The sequence below is a fragment of the Syngnathoides biaculeatus genome, chromosome 10 (assembly GCF_019802595.1).
Source record: "Syngnathoides biaculeatus isolate LvHL_M chromosome 10, ASM1980259v1, whole genome shotgun sequence".
NCBI lineage: Eukaryota > Metazoa > Chordata > Actinopteri > Syngnathiformes > Syngnathidae > Syngnathoides > Syngnathoides biaculeatus.
In genome coordinates, this window is record NC_084649.1 from 24,089,664 (window position 1) to 24,113,426 (window position 23,763).

At 43.9% G+C, this 23,763-nt stretch overlaps 1 protein-coding gene across 2 annotated transcripts; it reads left to right on the forward strand.

The window, feature by feature from the left end:
• Positions 1-9,375: 9,375 nt before the first annotated feature.
• nudt3b (nudix (nucleoside diphosphate linked moiety X)-type motif 3b) lies at positions 9,376-23,589 on the forward strand. Of its 2 annotated transcripts, none has more exons than XM_061833629.1 (5): positions 9,376-9,943; positions 11,835-11,945; positions 17,426-17,470; positions 17,551-17,635; positions 19,211-23,589. In XM_061833629.1, exons 1-5 carry the CDS (start codon positions 9,845-9,847, stop codon positions 19,405-19,407), a joined length of 537 nt encoding a protein of 178 aa, XP_061689613.1. In that variant the 5' UTR covers positions 9,376-9,844; the 3' UTR covers positions 19,408-23,589. The 2 variants fall into 2 exon arrangements, with proteins under 2 accessions (XP_061689613.1, XP_061689614.1); XM_061833630.1 differs by lacking the exon at positions 9,376-9,943 and adding an exon at positions 9,977-10,062.
• The last annotated feature ends 174 nt before the right edge of the window (positions 23,590-23,763 follow it).

Here is a 23,763-nt window from a genome sequence, read left to right on the forward strand (position 1 = left end):
TTTTTGCACTTTAACCAAATAATTTTGCACGTGCGGTGCTAAGATTTAAAAAAAAAATGTTTTCTTTTTGCGGCACTTACCCGAGGTTTTCTTGCCCCTTCCTCGCGGAGCCTCCAGCGCGGTCCGCCCCGCGAACTGGCCCACATCCGACGCGCCGATCTCGGGGGGGTGGAAGCCTCGGAGTGCGCCCCCCGCGTTACCATCCACGAGGAAATCCACAGAGCGCCGTCCGCCAGGGGGGGTAGAGGTGGGGGGGGGGGGTGCCGCTGAAAAGTCTGCAACTTGGACGCTGGGTGCTTGCGAGGGGAGGTGGGGATACGATGCAAACGAGGCGAGGTTGGCGGTTCTTCTCTTTTTCTCTCTCTCTCTCTCTTTCTCTCTCACGGTGGTGGATGTTTCCCCCCGCGTGATTGATGCTCCACGCGCCGCCGCACGCCGTTCTTATCTGCGCCGAACTGCACCCCGCGTAGGGGGAAAAGACGAAGGTGTTGATAGCAGATTAGTGCACGCTCGGCGATAACAGCACCGAGCGGTTTATCCTTTATTTTAGTCCAAACGTCAGCGGGCTTCGGCACGACTCGCGCGAGCGTCTCTGCCCTCGGTCCCTCCCCCACTTTTCTTTTTTTTTTTTCTTTCCCCCCACCCCCTCCGCCAATTAAGCTCAATTAAAGAGTGGGATCGACGCGTCCATCCTGAAGACGCGGCCGCCGTTCGATAACGCCACGCGCCGCGGGATGCGTGCGAGCGCGTGAAGCATGACGAATGTATCAAGTCCGATCGGTGCGGGGAAAACTCTCGCTTTACTTCGTGGAGCACCGACACACACAAAAAAAAAACTGTGGGGTTTGGGGTTTTTTTATGTATGGTTTGATCCACCATGGGGACCTGCAAAAACAGAAGGGGGAGGGGAGAGGGGTACATTTTTTTAATGTAACGTGAAGAATGGCACAAAAAAAGTCAAGAGGATGGGGGGAAGGAACAATTGAAGGAAGGGAGGAGGAGTGAGTGTCTGGGGGGGAAGAAGGAAGAAAATAAGGAGGTAAGGAAGGAAACGATGATCTGAGGGGGGAGGGGAGGTCAGGAGGAGGTCAGACGGGGAGGGGGTGGGGGGGAGGAAGCTCGGAAAGCACGTTGAAGCGAAGAAAGGAAAAATGTCAAGGGGGCGGGGATGAAAAGCGGGTCTGGGGGAAGCAAGGCATGAAGGAAAACAAGGAAGAGAAGATGAGGGAGGGGAGGAAAGAGGACAGAAAGGAAGGAGTGCCAAAATGTGAGAAGGAAGGATGAGAGGAGGTATGCATTGAAAAAAATGTGGGGAAGGGGAGAAATGCAGCTGCCAGAGACATACACAGGAAGACTGCATCTGGGATTCAAACACGGATCCTCAGAACTGCCGTGCAGGCAAGCTCACCACTAGGCAAACGTGTCTTCATCTGAATCTCGTTTACAGGTGAGTGCACTTTCTCCACGGAGAGATGAATATTTCACCCCCACCTCCCCCAACACTTTCCTGCCGGTGTTGCCATCTCTGTGTTGCTCAACTTCGATGCAGCAGAGCGAGCTTGTGAATATTCATGTGCGACCGACGTCTGGGGGGTAAGGGGGGGGACGCTAACTTTTTCACGTTATGGACCTAATTATTCGACGCCTCTCGATTGTCCCGTCAGCGGTTTCAAATTCGCAAATCCCGTCTCTGATGCCATCAAAATTTGGCTGATTTTAGCCAGCTGAGATTTTTCCAGGATTTACGGTAGGATTTAAACAGATTTCCGGTGGATTTATTTGAATTTTATTCAACTTCCCGGGATTGATGCTCATTTTATTTGATTTTGCGCAACGGTAACGGGATTTACGGCAGACGCATTTTATTTTTTGCGCATTTGACAGGATTTCCGTTTACGTTTTGATGATGAACATATGGTAATCTTATGCTTATCACTGTACAGCGTTCCAGTAGCTATATATTAATATAATAGTCTTCTTTTGATGCGCACAATTTTTAAGGGATTTACTTTCATTGTCTTTGAACCTGACAGCTCGTACGTCAAACTTCAACTTCAAGAGAATTTACTGCAGTCTCACCTGAACCTGTAAAACTTTTACAGGATTTCCGGTACTCTTAGTGTCACTTGTGCAGATTTTACGAGATTAGCGCTTGTCGTGTTTTTGTAGGATTTATGCTGGTCTTGTTTTAACCTCCGTCCATCCATTTTCTTAGCCGCTTATCCTCACAAGGGGAGCGCTAGACCCTATCCCAGCTGTCAACTGGCAGTAGGCGGGTGACACCCTGAACTGGCTGCCAGCCAATCGCAGGTCACTTCTTTTAACCTGTACAATTATTATTTTTTTAAATTTACTTTTCCGCTTTATTTGAACCTGCACGACTTTGAGGGATTTACGGTCGTTTTCTTTGAATCTGTAAAAGCTTTCCGCGATTTACGAGCGTCTTCTTTGAACTTCCCCAATATTTTAGTGGATGTACGCTCGTCACCTTGTAAACTGCATCGCTGTCGTTTTGATTTCAAGTCGCACAAATCTTATTTTAACCAGCAAAACCTTCAGAGGATTTATGGAAGTCTTTTCTTTTTTTGCGTGTGCAAATATTGTAGGATTTATGGAGACCTTATGTGAATACATATTTGAGGGGAATTGCGGGTGTCTTATTTCAGTCTTGAGTATTTTTAGAAGATTTAAGAAAATAGCTTTTTTTTCATCTTTTATGGGATTTATAGAATTTTAACAGAGATTTTGCCGGATTTACAGTGGCCTTATTTTAACCTGCCCAATTTTTCGGGGATTGAAGGTTTTCTTCTTTTAATCTGCAGGGTTTATGGCAGATTTGAATGAATATACACGTTTTTTTTGGGGGGGGGGTAAACAATCATCGTGTTTTAACGTTCACATTCCTTGCTCAACTTTCTAGTCAGATTTTAACCTGCATAAACTGCCGTCGAATCTGCGCAATGTTTCGGCAAATTACGCTGGTTTTATTTTTCCCTGTACAACTTTTAGAGGATATCGGGGTGGTCTTATTTTAACCTTTGCAGTTTTTACAACATATCCGACAGCCTTTTTTTTTTTTAAGACAGTGCAACATTGACAGGATTTTTAGCAGCCTAATTTTAAAGGTGCAATAAAAGTGTCAAGGGTACAAAAGCAGAGGTTGTGAGGGTAGCGCCCCGATGGGTCGACGGCCCCCCCCCTCCCGAAATGAATATTCATCCACTGTTTTCCCTGCCAGTGAATGCGACATTTTCACGCCTCCCGGATCCCGGCTGCTCGGCTTCCTTGTTTCAATTAGCCACGGGGGCGGAGGGAACGGAAAGCCACCTTAATTCCCGTCACTCGCAGAAATCCCGGGCGGCGGAGGCAGGCGCGAACCCGCCGAGGCGTAATCGCCTGCCCCCCAGACGCCGCTCATTTCACGGGCGCAAAATGGGAATTATGCAGAGGGTAAATTCCAGAGTTCAAAAGGTTCCCCCCGTCGAGTGGTGTCATTCATTACGACGGCCGAGCGAACGTTGAGCCGCCCCGGCGACGGCTCGCGAATCTTGTTCCCTTTTTCATCCGTCTTCCACTCAACAGTTGGGGAAGAAAATGAAATGATTGTTCTAATGTTTTCAATCCACCCCAAAAAAAAAAGAAAGAAAAAGAAAAGTTTGCCGCTGGAATGTAAAAGTGATGACCCCGGTTGTCCTTCAACATCAACAGGTTGCTTTAATATGGGCGCATGGAATTAAAGAAAAAAAAATGTTGCTCTCAGGTCCTGTGTCATCCAATATTGAACTCGCGGGCTCACGCGGTCTCTCCCGCACACATTCTGCTGACATCTAAGTGTACAAAAGTCAGACACCCTCGCAGCGTGTCACTGTACCGTGTTGGGAGGATGAAACAGCGCGCCCATATGCTGCATCCGCGCGTGACTGATGTACGCCGAGCGCGACTGTCACGCCCCCGAAAGCGACCAAGGCAAACCTCAGCGATTCCGCAGGGGCACTTCCAACCACCGGTGACGATTGTAGTCCTGCACCCCCCCCCCCCCCCCCCCCCCTCCCCTTGAGAAACCCGTGGACGCAGTCCGGCCGCCCCGCTAAAATCGGGCTACGACCGCAGGTTTGCATAGGAACCGAGACCCACCGCCATTATTGAAAAAATGTGAAGTAATTAACATCCTTCATAAAAATGTTCTTCAATTGAATATTTGAATAGTTTCAAACAAATATACACCCCAAACAGGTCCCCCAACTTCCTTTAGGAAAACCTCCCCGTGACTACTTCCATTAACAACCCAGGTTAAAACAGGTACCCTCAAATCCCTTTGAGAAAATCTCCCCGTGACTCCTTCCATTAACAACCCAGGCTAAACTTGGCTCCTGATACACAGACAAAGCTTCACTCTCAGTCGAGATGCCTAACTTCAACATACCTACTTCTTTGACACCAATTACTAAACTACTTCCCTATTTTGATGGCGCATCTTAAGTCTTTGCGCAAACATTGCGAAATTCGTCTGCAAATCCGAACCTCATTTTACTGGCGGACGGTAAACAAGTGTCCGTTGCGGATGCATCGACAATAATTATCTCTCTTGTATTACTGTCACGTGATATTACAAACGCATCAGTTTCAATGGCAACAGCAGCATTGTCAAAACAGGTCATGAAGTAGCACTGTGCGGATGTAAAATGTGTTTGAACGTAAAAACGATGCGTTTCCAGTGGGTGGCTGCACACGGGAGATTCCATCTTGGGTAGAGAACATGAAAAATGTCATTATTTGTTGTTGCGGGCAGATAGATGGGCAGCTGTCACCAGCCAGGTGATGCGCTTGCCGTGCTTCCATCATGCGCCATTACACCGCATCCTCCCGTCATTTTTTTCATCTTTTTTTTTTTTTGGGGGGGGGGGGTTGATTTTATCATTCGTGGTACCATCTACCACCCTGATGATGTCGATCAGGGAGTATTTTGTTGGGTGGCGTGAGGAATTAAAAAAAAAAACGGGATGAGAGCAGCCCCTAGTGGTGTTAGAAAGCAATGCGAGCATTCGGTGGAGACCGGGGTGTGTAAACTTTTGTGCTGAAGAAGGGACAGGTTGGATTTTTTTAAACAATAGAAATGTGCAGTTAAAAATATTGTTTTGGTAATACTTAAATATTTTCTTCTTTATTTGTATTAGGATTGAATTCAAATGAAGTACGGTTAAAAAAATATTTTGTTAATACATTTGCAGTATTATTTAAAAAAGTACAACATACCAATTTTTTAATGATGTAACTACATACAAAATTCATTTTAACTTTAAATTTTTTTTTTTTTTGAAGGGGAGAATCAGTGGCCAAAAACATTATTAATGATTTTATACTGATTGGAAATAAAAAGTCTACACACCCCTGTTCAAATGCTTTTTTGTGATAAGCATAGAAAAATGAGAACAAGATGAATCACATTTTAACTGGGATCATAGGTGAGAGAAACGGGGTACACTACCTGCTCCCAGACACAAATGGACTGATTAAAGGTTGACCCGCTTGTTTAATTTCCCATTGAATGCGAAGCCAAGCGATCCACAGACCCAAGCGTTAGTATACACGCAATTAAAAACTCAATTTTGCATAATATGACCCCACAAAATGCATATTTACGTGTCCGAAACAGCCTGGTGTGATACGATTACACAGCTGTAACACGACGTCATCCATTTTCTACTTTTACCTGACACCGCTGACAAATCATCAGATGCGATTTGAAGAGAAAGAAGGTTGTTTTGTTTTTATTATTATTTTGTATTTTCACGCTGAAAGCGCGGAGCAAACAATGGCGTCCATTAAGAGGCGGCGGCACTCAAGGCCCAGACAATCACAACACGGCTGCTAATCGCTTCTCTCGCAGGGTCGAAACCGAGCCGGCAATCTCCTCCGTGGCCTCGGGCGCGGCAACGGCAACAACGGCAATCTCCTGCTCGTTTCCCACGTCGTTAGCGTCCATGTTTGGCCGAGCGCGAAGGTTAATGTCGCCTAATGTCTTTTCGGGCTTTGATTAAAGAAGGACGGCAATATATTCAGGGTGAGCCCGAAATAAAAAAAAAAAAACAAAACGCTGTAGTGCGTGTGGTTCTAAGATGGGCTCGAGTGGACATTTGGGAGATAGACGATGACGAGAGCCTGCTAATAATTAAGTTTAAGTGTGCATGACATGTTTGTGCTCACGTTTTTGCCGCCGAGTCATGTATTTATTTTCCAAAGGCTGTTTTTGTTCATGAGCCAAACATCGATTAGATGTCAGTTATGCAAAGTTGGCCAATGATGACCTCCTGGTTTGATTATACAAAACTAATGCATCCATCCATCCATCCATCCATCCATCCATCCATCAGTTTTCTGAGTTGCTTACCACCACCTCCGACATTCAAATTGAAAAAAATTGCCAATGCTGTAATGTAAACGTCAGGCCATCCGTCCATTTTCTTAGCTGCTTATCCTCACAAGGGTCATGGGAGTGCTGGAGCCTATACTGCTGCGATTCTTGAGAAAATTTGTACCAAAATTTCAAATTGTCATATATCACAAGTGATAACGTTGAGATATTATAAACATTTTTCTGTTACCAAACATGAACAATGGCTGAAAACCCCATTGCCGTTGATTTCTGATTCCAAAACTATCCATCCATCCATTTTCTTAGCCGCTTATCCTCACGAGGGCTGCAGGGAGTGCTTGGAGCCTATCCCAGCTGTCAATGCGCAGGAGGCAGGTTGCACACTCAACTGGTTACCGGCCAATCGGAGGGCACATAGATACAAACAGCCGCACTCACAATCACACCTTGGGGCAATTTAGGGTCGCCAATTAATGTTGCATGTTTTTGGGGGGATGTGGGAGTGCCCGGAGAGAAACCACACAGGCACGGGGGAGAACATGCAAACTCCACACAGGCAGGGCCAGGGTTTGAACCCCGGTCCTCAGAAGTGTGAGGCCGACGCTCTGCAATTACATCTTCATGCCGCTATACAAAACTACTTAACAGGTTTTCACTTCGTGTTGACTGAGTTGTAGTCTGCAGTGTTTCCATCTTCTTGTGTATCTATTGAAGGAAATGAGCGCCCCCTTACGGACAGATTTGCCCAGGTTTTTATCCACCCACCCCCCCCAACCCCCTTACCTTCCACCCACCCCAGCCGATGAATGGCTCAGGCGGCGGAGAAAGACAAGAGGTTGCCGTAGCAACTGCGCATCGTTAAAGTGGAAGCAGCGCCGCAACCTCTTGTGTATGACCCCATTATAGACACATATTTTTATTTCAACCGTTGGCGAGCCGCCGCTCGCCCTGTTCAAGGGAAAACGGAGCAGCCAGAATAACGTCGGCGCACGCAAGCACATTCAACGCTTACAAAGTGTCCCTTTTGTTACATGTGACGAAGAGTAGATTCACGGCAACTCTGGATGGGTAAATTCAAGTCTTGATTTTTTTTTCCTTTCTGTTCCACCAGGATGTGTGCAAGAAAGCCGTGCAAGTAGAACTTTCGTTTTTCTGGTTGACTTCTCATACAAGTGTAAAAATGAGCTGACTATGAAGCGATTTAATTTAATCCATCCATCCATTTTCTTCGCCGCTTATCCTCACGACGGTCGCGATCCCAGCTGTCATCGGGCAGGATGCGAGCTCCACCCTGACCTGGTCGCCGGCCAATCGCAGGGCACATCGAGACAAACAGTCGCACTCACAATCACACGTAGGGGCAATTTAGAGTGTCTAATTAATTATGCTTTTTTTGGGATGTGGGGGGAAACCTGAGTGCCAACCCGGAGAAAAGCCACACAGGCACGGGGAAAACATGCAAACCCCACACAGGCGGGGCCGGGATTGAACCCGGGTCCTCAGAACTGTGAGGCCGACGCTTTCCTGCTGATCCACCATGCTGCCTTTGAGTTATTTATTTTATTCTATTTACTTTATTTTTCCATTTTACGTACTTTACCAAGTTATTATGATGCGGACCTTTTGTCACGTTCTGAGAGGAGGGGGCTCTTATTACGTCGTCAGACGCTGAAGTTGCCTCAAGGTGCTCAGTGTGATCAAAATTAATTAACTAAAGCTACATTTGAAAAGGGGAGATGAACAAAATCTCTCTTTAATAAAAAAAAAAAAGCATTTTAAGTAGGAGGAGGAAAAGGTTTCAGAGGATTAAAATCATGTTTTTTTAATAGGATATCGAAATTGAAGGTTACATTAAAGGAAGTTTCTCACAAAATGATGTTTAATCTTAAAAGGGTAAATAATCAAAAGTCGTATTCAAGTCTTATTCTGAAAATAAGATGTCGTATGACATTTTTAATCTGATTTTCAAAATAGTAATAAGTGCTTACATCACTATTTTCTGGGCATATTTTAAGGTCAAAGAAATGGGTCATTATTTTAAACAGAAAAAAATTTTGAGGGGAAAAAATACTTCTCTTCAGAAATCATGCATTTGGATGAAAAACAACAATCTTGAAAGTAAAAGTAATATTATTTTCAAGGTTAAAAAAAGTCATATATTTAAGATTATCTTTTTTAAACCATAATTTGTCATCTTACAAGAATAAAAGTGCCATATTTTTCAAGAAACCTTTGTCAAGGCTGAAAAATTGGACACACCCGTATATTGCCACTACACTTTAATTATGTTTGCATATTTACTGCAGCAGCCGCCCGGGGGCAACACTTGTCGCTAATTACATTTTTCATTCCCTGCACTCTGTAATGTTTTTTTTTTTTTTCGTGCAATGACGATAAATATTCTGATTCTAATTTGTATGTAAACACATTCCTGAGTAAACAGGCATCTTAAATATGGGCCAGTAGCTTTGCACAGGTGAGACGATGAAATGTCTGAAGAATATTTGGGCTTGGGAGCACATATTTCAAGTAAAATGTTTGCTAAACTGCTTTTGCTTCATATGAATGGCCCATTTGTCTTTACCAATATTCAATGTGAAATCTTGTCTTATGATGTGAAAACAGATTTTTTTTTTCACGTATTGTTTCTAAGCAGGTGTTAAACTCACTTGATAATAAATAATTGCGAGAAGGGTTGGGAAATTCTCCAAGTAACCCTTTTTGTGACTACTTTAAATGGGCAAAACTCAACCCGCTGCCGAAAACTAGTTCATCTTTGATCTCTGCCATGTTGTTAGTGTCAGCGGGGACATGCTTTTGGAGAGGCTGACTTTTAACAAAAAAAGAAAAAAAACAGGCCTTTTTCCATATATTAATGTTATTAAAAAGACGTTATTAATCACTTCACCTATCATTTGTGGGATGTTTGAGGTGGCGCTGTCCATTACCTGGGGTGCTGAAAGTGTTGACTCCAAATGACACCCCCACGCCACCTTTATTTTGAAAAGAAGAAGTAGATAATATGGCATTTGTAGTGTTCAAAATAGGGTTTAGGTCAGTGCTGGGCGCAAATAAGTGGGCGTTGCACAAGGGAGTTGGAAGCAAAAGCATCCGTTTCCTTCACCGGCTCACTCTGGTCGGCATGCGGTGTTGCGTTCCCCCGCTCTTCGAGGCGCCTATTCCCGAAGGCCGCATACGTGACTTCCGTACGCTCGCGGAGCTATTAAAGGTTAAACTACGTCGTGGGCGTAGCGGCACCTTGTAATGGCGACCGTGCCGCGGATGCGCCGAGCTGTGTGAAAAATGAAGCGGAGAAGAAGTCATTTCTGTTGAAGTGAAAACCCCGAGGTTCCCCCCGGCCCGAGGAGGACTTTGCGTCTACAAGCGTCGCCTTTCGAACGTGGTCAACTTCGCCCGTGCTTCGTTGAACGCCCGAGCACCCCCCCCCAGCCCCCGCCCCCCCCATCCACGATGATGAAGCTCAAGTCCAACCAGACCCGGACGTACGACGGGGACGGCTACAAGAAGCGCGCCGCCTGCCTGTGCTTCAGGAGCGAATCGGAGGAGGAGGTGAGTCCCGGGGATGTGGCTAGTTTGTCGGGCCGCGCTAACGTTAGCATTAGCAGCGTTAGCCTAAGCACTAACTGTCAATGAATGTATTCGTCAACAGAGCTGTGCTATTTTTACAGGTTATACTCGCCCCTAACTTGTATTTTAATTTCTTTAACGTCACACGGCATTGTTATTTCCTTAACACTTTATTTTGCCGAGTGTTATCTTATTGAGTTTTTTTTTTTTTAATACACTCTAGCGTTTAGCCACCGCTAGCTGCGAGCCAATGCTAATGGTGGTCCCGTCGGCCGACCGGCACGGTCCATTGACCGGGTTGTTATGAGCTCTGACTCGTTGTCATTCAAGCGGTCGTCGTGATTTACAAACGTCGATAAGCGTCTAACTTTGCGCCTCCTCTGTTAACTAAACGAGGGCTATTGCTCGCGCTATTAACACAACTGCTACTATTTATGCTAGCCTTAGCCGGTAGACAACACTGGAGGTAATGATGCGCTCGTCTTGCATAACATTTGTGTTTGACGTTACGAGAGTATTAATCATTCGTTCATGTGATATGTCCCCAAGCCCTAGTTTGTTTTGATAGTGTTTAGTCACTTCATTTACTGTCGCCACCTGCTTATGAAAGTGAATTGCGTTCAGAGGCGAGTCTGGGGCTGATGTGCTATCGAGAACTGAGGTAAACTAATTCAAACTTTGTACAAAAGTAGAAATACCGATACTTGTGAGAGCTGCGCGGGAGTATACATTGGGAGCACTGATTCCTGTATCTAATTTAATAAGTACAGACTTTTAAAAGCAGCTTCACTATGACCAGCATAGCCAGGAACCCAAGTTTGACAGTTTTTAATTCTGAGACAAATTTCTTTGTTACCAACATGAATGATCCGCACACAAGTGAATTGTAACCAATAAGTTGCCGCACTTTCCGACCCATACTTTCAACTCCCAAAATGTGCCTGCACAACTATCCTGGCGTAGTGAGGAGTTACTAGAAGTCTCAGAATTATTCCATTAATCCTAAAATTGTCCAAATATTATGGGCAGGGTGGCAATTTTTTGCCTTATTGAGATAAGTGTCCTTACAGGCTACAATCAATGAAATCACACTTCTTTTTCGTTTATGGTCAAATTATATGATAACTTTACTAATTTATAATCTCGTCCCAAAAATGGGACGCTGCCCGCGAGAGGGTCCTTTGGTTTTCTTAGTAGATCGTCCCAAAAATAGGACCTTGCTCATTGAAGGACGGAGGATAGAATGCGTGAAAATCATGATGGCCCAAAAAATGGGACGCTGCCCATGAATGGGTTAAATATAGTAAATGTTTGATTTCTGTCGTCTTTGGTGAAGGCAGACAGATTATCTTTTACGTTAAATCAATGTATGATATTTGCATACATCTGCTTTAACTTTCGAAAACAATGTTCAAGATTTTTCCCAATTTTCTGACATGCTACAGACCGTCCACTATCTGAATCAAAATCATTTTATGGAAAAAAGTAAAAGTTGAATCTCTTACTACGAAATTAAACGAGTAGCCCTTGATATTAATCCATGCCCAAGAAGTGCATTTTTAATAGTTTCATAAAGTTTGTGATATTGCTTGTTTTTTGTTTTTTAATGATTAAATAACATTAACCAAAAATAGTTGGTTAAAATACATTAATTCCTCCTCAAAAAAGTTTTGCAATAAATATCATTTTATTCATTCAGTGATTTCATTTGTAACCATGTGGTAAATTTGCCAATCACTGGCCAAATATAATATAATAACAATTTTAGCCCCGTGCAAACACGCAGCATTCATCCGTCCCGGCATCCAGCCACCCATCAGAACCACAAAGTCCAAACATCGTGTGTGTGTGCGCGCGCGCCACGATTTTGCAGGTGCTGTTGGTGAGCAGTAGCAGACATCCCGATAAGTGGATCGTTCCCGGCGGGGGCATGGAACCTGACGAGGAGCCCAATGTCGCTGCCACCCGGGAAGTGTGCGAGGAGGTGGGTTTTGGCTTCCGAGGCTGTCATTATTTAGTCTGTACCCAAAAGGTGCACAGCTCGACTTCACTCTGGTTAACCTTTGATTTGGTTGATGATCAAAACTATATTTTTGCTTGGATGAATAATGAAATTATTATTAAGAGCCTAAAATTTTCACCATCCTCAAACCTTGTGAGGGGTATGATTAGTTGGTTGGCAGTGTCAAGTGTTTTTTGAGCATAGAAAAAAAGATTGGGATTTTTTTTTTTTTTAATATATTTTTTTTAATATTTCTTTTGAAACGCGTATTTGCAAATGTCCTATTTGATGGAGCAATCCTATACTTTTGAAAACAATTATCAACATTTTTACTCCTATTTTCTGTCATGTTACGGACCAGTCCAAGAACTGAAACATAATCAATTTATTTGTATTTTCTGTGAATTAAGAAAAATGTTATTTAATCTGATTCATCAACTCATCGACAGATTACAAAAATAATCATTAATTGCAGCCCTACAAACTGCACAGGTAAACATTCCGCCATTCAGTCCACCTTCCAAACTACACTTCTTATTGAGATCCATCCATCCACCCATTTTCTTTTTCTGCTTATCCTCACGAGGGTCACGGGGAGTGCTGGAGCCTATCCCAGCTGTCAACGGGCAATCGCAGTGTTGAGATCCATATTTTAGTTCCATTTATTCTAGATTCCATACCACCATCGCTATCACAAGACATTTTATTGCTTTTGGCAGATGACCTTGTCTCCGGCTAGCGCGAGGATTAAATGTAGAAGTCTTCATCTTCACATTGTGACCTGAATCAAAGTCTTTGTTAGCAAAATGCTGGTCAATTCTGGCTCTATTAAGCCAACAGAAATTAGACACCTAAAATAACACCTGTACAAACCAGTACTGGGACGATGATTAAAAAGAGTGCTTGCTTTACAAAAAAAAAAACATGAAATGAAGGAAAAGCTGACAGAGCTGTACAGCATTCAACGTTGTAGGTCGCCCTGTCATTTTTTTTTTTTTTTTTTTTTTAAACGTCGGGCCACATACTTAACAGTTAAACCCTGTTTCAAGTGCCGTGTTTGCTTGCTCAGGCAGAGCCTAGCAACATGTCCCCAGCGCCGTCCGTCGTGGTCATGTTACACGGCGGCGTTCGGGTGTCAAACGAGGACAGCGGGATTCGGCTCGAGCCCCCTTTTGCCAACGCGTTGAAGTGGCCACCTTTCATTTCCGAGACGGCTCTATTTCTAGACCGCGTCATCGGACATCTTCGAAAAGGATTAAATAACAAGTAAGCTTAACACAATCGGAAGCTTGTTCCGGGTTGAACATTTGCGCCATCGTGGAGGCCTTGCAGTGGTCACAAAGTTAAATTTGTACTTAACCGCTGATGTGAACAGGTTAATAGAATATTAAACCTTCTTTAAACATGCTGAAAGGGCCTTTGCAGATGCGACGCGATCATATTTTTATACGAGCTAGGCAATGTGTACCTTCTCTCTCCGAAAGTCAGCTGGTAGAGGCTTCAATAAGCGCTGTGGAAAATGGATGGATGGAAATCAGACCATTTATCGAATAATGTAAATAATTGGACAAAAAAAGCAAAGCTTCGTTCCACATGCATTAATTCTTGTAGAAGTGAGTTGTCGTGATGGTGGTGTGTCCGTGAAAGATGGAATGGTCAAGGCGATTGTGATAATTTGATACTTAAAAAAAAATAATAATAATAAAAAAAAGACATCAGCCTACACAAGGCAACGTATCCATGTTAGCTTGTTAAATATAGCCTACCTGGATCGACACAATTAGGTAATGGGGTAGCCATGTATCAATCAACCAACTCTACACTCTCATTCGCTCTCCTGGACAGGCCCCACCATTTAAAAGCATATATATTCAAATGAGCGCAAAAATGGCGCCCCCAAGTGGACAAATTTAACACTGCACCTCATATTGACATTATTTTTAGTAATGTAAAACAAAATTTTGTTTAACTACTCATATTACTCAACTGGATCATTGGAGAATACATTTTTTTCATTCATTATCCAAGCCGCTTATCCTCACGACGGTGGTGGGAGTGCTGGAGCCTATCCCAGCTATAAAAAGGCAGGCGGCGGTGTTTACACTCAATGGTTGCCAGACAATCGCAGGGCACATGGAAACAGACAACAGCTGCAATCACAGTCACACCGAGGGGCAATTTAGAGTCCCCAAATAATACATGTTTTTGGAAAGTGTGAGGAAACCAGAGCACCCAGAGAAAACCCACACAGGCACGCGGAGAACGTGCAAATTCCAGACAAGGAGGGCAGGGATTTGAAACCAGGTTTTTGCCGCCGTAGAATATTTGGGTGTCAAAATTTTAACTAAGCGCATCTTTATGTGCAAGTTGAGTCGCAAATTCAAATCATTTTCAAAATCTGGCATTCAAAAGCTACAGAAATGTTCCATATCATGAGAACACCCTGGAGTTGTAATGGACTTCATGCCCTGTAACGTTTTTTTTTTTTTTCTTTTTCGTCAACTTTTTTCCATCCTTTTGTTTAGGGTGCATTCAATGAAAAGAAAGCCAAAGAAAAAAGCTGAATATACACCTTCGATGCGGACTGAATTGCATGACGTTTGGGGCGTTGTCCTTTAAATGTTCCACCATCTTGGTTCATTTGTCCGTCACTGTTTGGAAAAGGGCAACAATTGGTAAACGCGGCGGGAGTCCTCCCCACCCATTTCCACCCCCACTGAAATCGATATCCCACCTTTGGGACCCCCGCCATCCATCACCTCAGTGCCGCATTTGTGGCGGGTACACGCCGTTCACGATGTTGGCATTTTGAGGGGAGCAAAGACACTGAATCCTCTGGCCCGGCTGGCTGTCATTCGCCACCCTATACTAAAGCCCGGCACAATAACGGATGCTGATCTCATCTCTCATCCTGGCTCCTCCTTGCATGTGGGGGTGGATTTATGTAGTTGCAGGATGCCACCAGCGTGCCAGAACATTTCCACTTCCTCGTGTTTGTCAGCTTTTCCGCTCCTGCCTCGACTGTCAATTTCAAATGACTTTTTTTTTTTTTTAATCTATGCAAATTTCCTACAACTGCAACGCAAAGAACATCATCGTCCGTAATGTCTGTTTGTGCTCGGCCATCGCACACCCTGACCCATCTAAGCGTGCGCACGACAAACGTTACATAACTTGAGTTTTCGCCTCTTATGAGACAAAGCCAGGCAGTCTTTCTATTTGTGACCAGGTTTCATCCCGTAGACTGTCTCCCCCCCCACAGCCCCACACCACATGATCTTTCTCAAAGCCCGAAGAGTGCCCCACTGACACCGCGAGCGGAGCCAACAGATATTTATAGATAGCAACTGGAAAAAGAAGAACCTGCAAAAAGACTGACCCTCTGTCCTCCCGTCAGAGCCGACGTCAACATCGCCGACGGGTTCGGGTTCTTTGAAAGAGAGGTCGTCGCACCTCTTGGTGAACCTGCCCTTGTTCAATCGGGGTAGTTTTTTTTTTTTTTTTTTAAATCACGTCTCACTGTTGGGCATATGAGTCAGCATAAAGACGTAATTTTTTTTTTTTAGTCCCAATAAATGAACTGGCATATTGAAATCATGCAACCTGTCCAAAGTCAAACACGGTTTGTTTCATGATGTTTGACTTCCAAGTAGTTTTTCATTTTGAAACTGATTTTCACAAAGGAGAGTGAATTAGTTTCTCATCATAAAACATTTAGTAAGAGACATCCTTTTGAGTAATATTTTAATATTCCTGTCATATCATTTAGTAGAGGGAGATTTTCAATAAAACAAAAAGTAAAAATACTCATGAGAGAATTGAGATGGAATTACAGATTGTCACCAAGACGTAATTTTTAAATGAGTTAGAATATATTCATGTACTTGTTGTACATACTCCACTTGTGCTCACAATAATATTTGGCGCATAGTATCAACTAGTCAATGATCACGTGTTTTGGCTTAAGGAGCCAGCGCAACAAATGAGTCTTGTCTTAAACACAGATTTTTGAATTACCGTAATTTCTTGAGTATAATGCGCACCCCCTAAGTTGACCCCAAAAAATCAGGAAAACCCTTCTACCAATGTACAATACGCACCACCAAATCATTAATAATAATCTTTGTGCCATGTGTTGATGTAGCCGTAATATATTTGTCCTGGTCCTTGCAATTGTCAGAACAGAATCCCTCAACAAACTAAAATAAATGCTCAACGATGGCATAACGTTTTATTAATACTGTTAACACGTATTAAAGTCTGAAATAAATAAACTATTTAACACAGTTTAACTTTGAATTTTTTTTATTTTTATTTTTTATTGTTTATTCACTACATTACACATACTTGACCAAGACTTCAAAATAAGCATCTGATTCATAACCAATGTGAAAAATATCGGTCTAGTTCTGGTGCTGTACTAGTTCTTCGTAGCGTCAGGTCGCGATCGAAACGAAAACTCAAACTACGTAGAAACGAGCGTAATGGGCGCTTTTAAAAAGAGCGAGCATTTCCATTATGTGCGCTACCCCTTTTTTTTTTTTTTTTTTAAATGCTCGTGCGCTCGTGCTACGCAGTTTTGTTAGTTAGCTGTTAGCAGTTAGCGCACGTTGTTTTGCTTCCGGCTTGGCCGCGTCGCATTTCTTTTAAAAGCGGCTGCACAATTAACCCTCGTAGTCGACATTTTTTGTCTTCGTTTGAGTTAAAACAAACTCACGGGCTGTCGTTTCTGATGTTTGATACAATAGCAACAAATGTGCTACGTTAACGATCGTTGGATGCAAAGCTTCCCCCACGCCGCCCCTCCGAGGAGGTCAGAGTTCATTTTAGTGCCGCACATTACCGTAATAAATATAAATGTGTAAGATGAGACATTGAATATGATATCGAAATGTATATGTATACCTTTTTTTTAACCACTCTATGTACCTGTATACGACTATACAATGTGATTGTATTTTTTTATTTTTCATCCATACCTAAATATAATGCGGTCTATTAACTTTTTGAAAATATTTTGGGGGTAAAATTACGCATTATTTTTGAGAAATTGCAGTATCTTCAATTTCTGTGTGGGGCAAACCATAAAGGGAGAAAAGAGGGGAATTGTTCCACAGTATCAAAGTTGGAGAGAAGGTAATTATCCCCCCCCCCCCCCCCCCCCCCCCCCCCCCGCACACGAGGAGGTCTCAGGTTATTTGCATCCGTCTTGCCGTTTTCTGTTCAGCTTACGGTGATTTGGGTCGCGGGCTTGATGGAGAAACACTGCAAATTCCCACAATGCAGAACCTCCTTCTGCGGTGGGCCCAGAACGAGGACAGGTTCTCTGGAGTTTAAATTGCCGTGTTCTTAAATTGTACAATAACTGCTGTGGGAGATGAACGTCTGAATGCAGCAGCCAGGATGATCACTTTTGCTAACTGGGAGGTCTGACCGAGTTTTTAACGTTTTTATTCCGGCAGGCGGGCGTGAAAGGGACGCTGGGTCGCTTAGTCGGCGTGTTCGAGGTGAGCTGCACTTATTCGCCATTGATGTTGGGCCCGTGAGCGCAGCCTTATTCACTAACCCGATTGCTTCTTCTTCACAGAACCAGGAGAGGAAACATAGAACCTTTGTCTACGTTCTGATCGTGACGGAGGTCCTGGAGGACTGGGAGGACTCGGTCAACATAGGTAAACGGCGCCGTTGTACTGCTGATCAGAAGCTTTGTTGTCCTTTTTTGTTTGTTTGATACCTCCTCACAATAATTTGTTCTAAAAAATGCATTCACAATATGGGTAGTAGATATCAATATGCAAATCTATAAATCTCTGCAAATGTTTACATTTCAAAATGATCATTTCAAATCAGAAGCTCCCATCGTTTGCCTGCTATTTTTAGAACAGACCCGTGGGCTACTCATGTGGTTCCGCGGTGGCACCTTGTCGGCGCCACTTGTGCCGGGTCATGCACTTAACAGATAAAACATTTCAAGTAGAAAAAAAAAAAAAGTGTCAGCTTTTAGCGTGATATCTAAATTTGAAAGTATGACACCTTTCATTTCACCAATCAAATTTGCTGCACTGACCACAGCTCTAATGGTATGTGGTGGAAGATATTGAACACATTGTAGGCCTTTTTTATGTTTTCCAAGCAGATCAGGGCGGTAGAAAATAGAAACTCAACACACACCAGACCACAGAATAATTGTTTAGAGACATACCATAATTTCTGGCCTACAAAGGGCACCGGATTATAACCCTCACCCAGTACATTTGTAAAGGAAATACCATTTGGTACATACAGAAACCGCACCTCTGCAAAAGCCGCAAGTGCCCACATTGAAACACGAGATATTTACAAAGAAAGACGGTACACAGAGTTTAACGCTAATGCTAGCGCCACTGTGCTAACAAGCCTGGTTAAAGAAAAAAACATACCGGTAACAATCACTGAGACACGGCAGTAACAGGCTCGCGCAGCGTACACCGAGTTTTTAAACTTTTAATACCGTAGCTTAGCTTAACATAGCAACAGCATGGTAGCATGAACAGGTTCTGTTTTTTAAAAAAAAAAAAAAAAACATACCAGTTAAAAATAAATAAATAAATAAACAGCCGCGGTAGCAACACGGTAGCACAGCACTAACAGGGCTGGTTTTAAAAAAAAAAAAAAAAAAAAAAAAAAGACCATACCTGTAAAAATCACTGAGATGCAGCAGCAACACGCTAATAGAGCGTTAACAGGGTTGGTTAGAAAATAAAACATACCGTTAAAAATCACTGAGATGCGGCAGTAACACAGCAACAACATGCTATCAGAAGGCTAAGATGGCCAGTTAAAAAAAAAAAAAACATACCAGTAAAAATCATTGAGATAGGCCAGTTACACAGCGCCAACAGTAGCTCAGCGCTAACAGGGTCGGTTAAGAAACAAAAATAAAAAAATCATACCGGTAAAAGTCAATTCCTCGGCACATATATTCCACCGGTCTCACTCTTACCTTTTCCGCTCGAGTGCCCCCTTTCGGCCGTTAGAAAAAACGCAAATGCAAATTAGCCGCATCATCGCATAAGCCGCAGGGTTGAAAACGTGAGGGGAAAAAAGTCGCGGCTTACAGGCCGGAAATTACGGTATGTTCATAATCGAGTCGTTGCAGAGGAGGGAAAATGCTTACATTGGGTCTTATAACCGGTCTAGGCTGGGTAGTTGGTCCCAAGCCTCTGTCTTGACGTGCATCTCCATCACTGTCTCTGTCTCGCCAACAGGGAGGAAAAGGGAATGGTTTAAAATAGACGATGCCATACAGTTGTTGCGGTGTCACAAACCCGTGCAGGCCAGCTACTTCGAGGCTCTCCAGGAGGGCTGCCTGACCAGCAACGGCACCCCCTCGGTGGCCACGATAGGCGGGGAGCTCCCCCCCGCCTACAGCATCAACCAGAGCTCCGTCTCGGATATCAGATAACTAAAAACCATAACTGAACATCACCCCCAACACCAACCGCCGCCACCCCACGCCGGAAGCTTTTTGGCCACCACTTGCGCTCTTAACTCTTCTTCTTCTTCTTCTTCTACTCTTGTCTGCTTTGCCTTGCCAAGTCCTCGGCGCCGCCGCAGACTGGATGACGGGTGTCGGCGAAAACACTTTGTACATTTTTAACCCCTTTTCTTTTTACTGAACCTCGTTGCATGAAGACGAAAAAAAAAAGACCCCCCCCCCGCGCGATGCTCTCAGCGTGTTAAATGAATGCAAAAGAAATACTTTTTACTGTTGTCATGTAAAAGTGTGTATCTCTCATTCTTAAAACTGAAAAGCGTGTGGTGGTCCTCTTAACAGCGCCCCCTCCTTTTTTGCCCCCCTCCCGCTCATTTTTTCCCCTCCTTTTGGATTTTGGTCAATTTTGGGGGTTATTATTGTGCTCATCAGACTGTAGTTTGATCCCGTCTGGGACTCATCTCGCTCTTGCACGGTGCACATTCACTCTAAAAAGTGAGTGAAAGAATGTCAACATAGCTTTGCCCCCCACCCAGACTTTATTTTATTTTTATTTTCTTAACCCTCCCCAGCGATGGACTGAAACGTCTTCCGCCGCAAACTGAAGGTGAAAGTACAAATATTTTTCAAAAATCATGCAGCACTTATCCCGTTTTCCCCTCCTCACATTCAGTTTGCTTCAATTGTTTACGTTACAGGTGACTTTAGTGAGCACGTTTCCTTTCTTTTTTGGGGGGGTGGAGGCAGACTTTCCACCCATTGTATTTACACAGATGCCAAACCGGCAGGCTGAAGACTGTACTCTGCTGATTTTATTTTATTTTTAATTGCATTTTTTTTTTTTTTTTAAATAATGCATCATGTACTATCTGGCATCTTTTTGTGTTCTGTCACGCAGCGCACGCAGATAGTCGTGACGAATCAAATCGGATGTCCGCGGCGTCGGGAGCGGTACAGATTTCGGCCTCCTGGGGGCGACATTCTGGTCACGAGCGGGTCTTTGGATTTAATCCGCACCCTCTCCCCAAACCCCCAACCCGCCTAATTTGACGTTGAAAGTAAGCGAATCGACGATGCTGTTTTTTGGCGAGATGCAGCGCAAACAAGCCTTGTACAGTGTGAGACTTTTTTTTGTTTGTTTTTGACGTGTAAAATGCTTTTTCGATACTAGTTTTTTTTTTTTTTCCTTTGTCTCTAAACACCTAGCGAGAGTCTCTATAGCCGTGTCACGAAAGCTGCCGGCTCCATACTGTGAAACTGGAGGCCCTGTTGTAGATAAGCACGGACGAGGATTTTATTGTAAATTGTTTTTATTTCTATACAGATCAACAGTGAGGATAAAAAGGTGTCGTTTGAACTGAGAATTGTGGGACACTAGTGAACGGCCGTTTAGGCAGGTATTGAGGCTAGAAAACCCACTACGACATCCTTGATTCCGACCAGGCTAAGTGGTAAAAAAACAGATATTTGACCACAAAGGAACCATCCTTGAATCCACTGCGGTTTTGTCCCAAAGGGATTCCGTCACGGGTCCCCCACCCCGAGTTTGTTGTGGAAGTTGCTGACACAGGAGGTTGAAGTCTACCTGCGGATTTTCCGGCTGCTGAGGTTAGCATCAGTCGCGCAACGGCGGCTGCGTTAAAAGAGCTCAGCGGAAAGGCTTTACGAAAGGTGCGGACAGGGACAGAGCAAGTCTCGTTTTTCGGATGGTGACTGTGAGAAAGGGGGATTAGAAGAAAGACGCATCGTCACGGACTCGGATGTCGATGTGCAGCTTTCACAATATCGGAGGTTGGAACGGAGGCGGAATAGCACTCGAGGGTAAACTCGTAAGGGCAACGGGGTGCTACAGTCGACCCACTGATTTTCCGGTTTCTTCGGGTAGTAACAATCGTGATGGTGGATTGTCGTAAAGTCACACAGCAGAAAGATCTGGTCTGGATCTGTCTGAAAGATGCTGATGTAGTGTTGACATGTAGAATTCAACCTGCTGATTTTCGAGCCTTTGGGGTTGAGACAAGATACCGGCAAGACAGTGTTCAGCGTGAAATGGGTGCTGAAGTTAAAGCTCCGGTTGTCTACGTAGAGACCCAATTCCAGGGATGTTGTTAAACAAAAACAGAATACAATGATTTGTGCGTCATGTTCAACATATTTAATTGAAGACATTACAAAGATGAGAAATGTAATGTTGAAACTAACTGCTAATAATCATTAACTTGAAATTTTATGGCTGCAACATGTTCCAAAGACAGGGTGATTTGATGTTTATCGCCTATCCTTTTAAAAAGTAAGTTGCTTTTGGCTTGTCCCGTTAGGCGTCACCACAGCGTGAAATCTCGTATTTCTCTGGCACAGTTTTTAAACACCAGATGCCCTTCCTGACGCAGCTCCTCTCGGGGAGTAGAGGCCCCAGTGGGATGCGAACTCACGACCCCTGGTTTACCACACCAGTGCTCTAACCACTGAGCTATGGGACTTTTAATAATGTTCTATAAACATTTGTAGGTAGAGTTCTTTCCCTAACCCTTCAACAGTTTTAACTGTTCAACAGTCCGGGGTCTCTGTTGTAATATTTTACGCTTCATAATGCGCCACAGATTTTCAATGGGAGACAATGGTCTGGAATGGAGGCAGGACAGTCTACTAACCTGCACTCTTTGACTACAAAGCCACAGTCTTGTAAGATGTGCAGAAGGTGGTTTGGCATCGTCTTGCTCAAATAAGCAAAGGCATGCGTGAAAACAATGTCGCTTGGATGGCAGCATATATTCCTCCAAACCTTGTGTGTACCTTTCAGCGTTAAGGGTGTCTTGACAGATGTGTAACCAGATGCCAATCCAGTAACCGGCCCCCCCAGATGTAGCGCCGAACTATATTTACTGACATTTTTTGGAATGTTTTGCAGCTGTAGGATTCTAGGTTCATGCTTATTAGATAAAAACGGCTTCACGCTGAACATTCATTTTTTGTGTAGGCAATTGTTGAACATGATTTGAAAAACATTGTACTCTGTATTTATCAAACAACATCCAAAGTCCCATAGCTCGGTGGTTAGACCGTTGGTTTGGTAAACCAGAGGTCGTGAGTTTGTATCCCAACTTCATTGGAAGTGGGTTTGTAGTATTGGAGGGAGACTGGCAGCTGTGAAAAAAGGGGGTTAGCGAAAACATGAGTGAAAGGATCCGGTGTGAATTAGTAAATGAGGGGGTACGAGATGCAGTTTTGGGAAAGGAGATGGCAGAAAGACGAGTCATTGGTTTTACTGGGTGTAGAAGTTGACCCACATCTGAGGTCGTTTCAGGGCATAACGTCAGCGGCGTTAGTAGAAAAACACGTCGCTGACACGGAACAGGGTGGGGAAGTCGATCCACAGATTTTGTACGGTGGTTTTGTGAAAGGGGGGATAGCAGAAACCTGGACCGGGATGTGAAAGCGGTATCAAAGGCCAGTGATTTAAGCCAATCATGTGAAAACCAGAAACGTTCCTCGTGCATCTGGTTTCTTCCAGGCCTCCCCAACGACAGTGACTGAATTTAACAGACTTCCTCAACCGGTTAAAGTAGCGAGACGTCTCATTTTATTGCCGCCCAATCAGAAAAGGCGCAGCGGCCAAAGTCTTAAGTTTACGACGCCCCTCTCAGGATGTCATGAGGCTTCAGCGATTCATTTGAATTTGCAATTAAGTCACGTAGGGCAATGACCTCGGGTGCGCCCCGCTGGGACGAACGACCCTTTTGGAGGTTTGATGCTGACCGGCGTCATTTATATCCATTGATCCATGTTGTTCATAAATCAGTCATGTCGGTGACACGAATATTTTGAGAATTGCTACCAAAGGTGATAGCGGCTGTGTAGTAATTGGCGCCACCTGGTGGCCGAACAGGGTAAACATCACAATGGAGGATTATACATATTTGGCTGCTGATTCGAAACATACATAACCGATAGGAATTTGGTTCCCCGCCACTCCTTCCTTTCAGCTTTGGCGTTACATCCTCATACGTTTAACGCGTCACTGGACTCTAACCCCCACCCCACCCAATGTTTGCGACTGTAGAATAAAAACAGTGCAAGAAGACTGAAGATTGTAATGTAAATGTGCCAACAATAAAACACCAGTATTTCACTTTCAGCCTCACGTCTGTCTGTCTGTCTGTCCACGCTCATTTCCTCATTCTAAGACTCAAGATGAAGCGTGTGAAACCGAGGGGCCAGAAAAGTTTTTTTGCAGTATAAAACTTGGTCACTGCCAATTTCTCAATAAAGGGAATGCTAAATTTGTCCACTGGAGGTCGCACTGACACTTTACTTTTATTTGTGAAG

Excerpts from the sequence above, each read along its gene's own strand:
- nudt3b (XM_061833629.1), top strand. The coding sequence starts at position 9,845 with ATGATGAAGCTCAAGTCCAACCAGACCCGGACGTACGACGGGGACGGC. Across the intron at positions 17,471-17,550 it reads GCTTAGTCGGCGTGTTCGAG|AACCAGGAGAGGAAACATAG; the intron begins GTGAGCTGCACT and ends TCTTCTTCACAG. Across the intron at positions 17,636-19,210 it reads GGAGGACTCGGTCAACATAG|GGAGGAAAAGGGAATGGTTT; the intron begins GTAAACGGCGCC and ends TCTCGCCAACAG.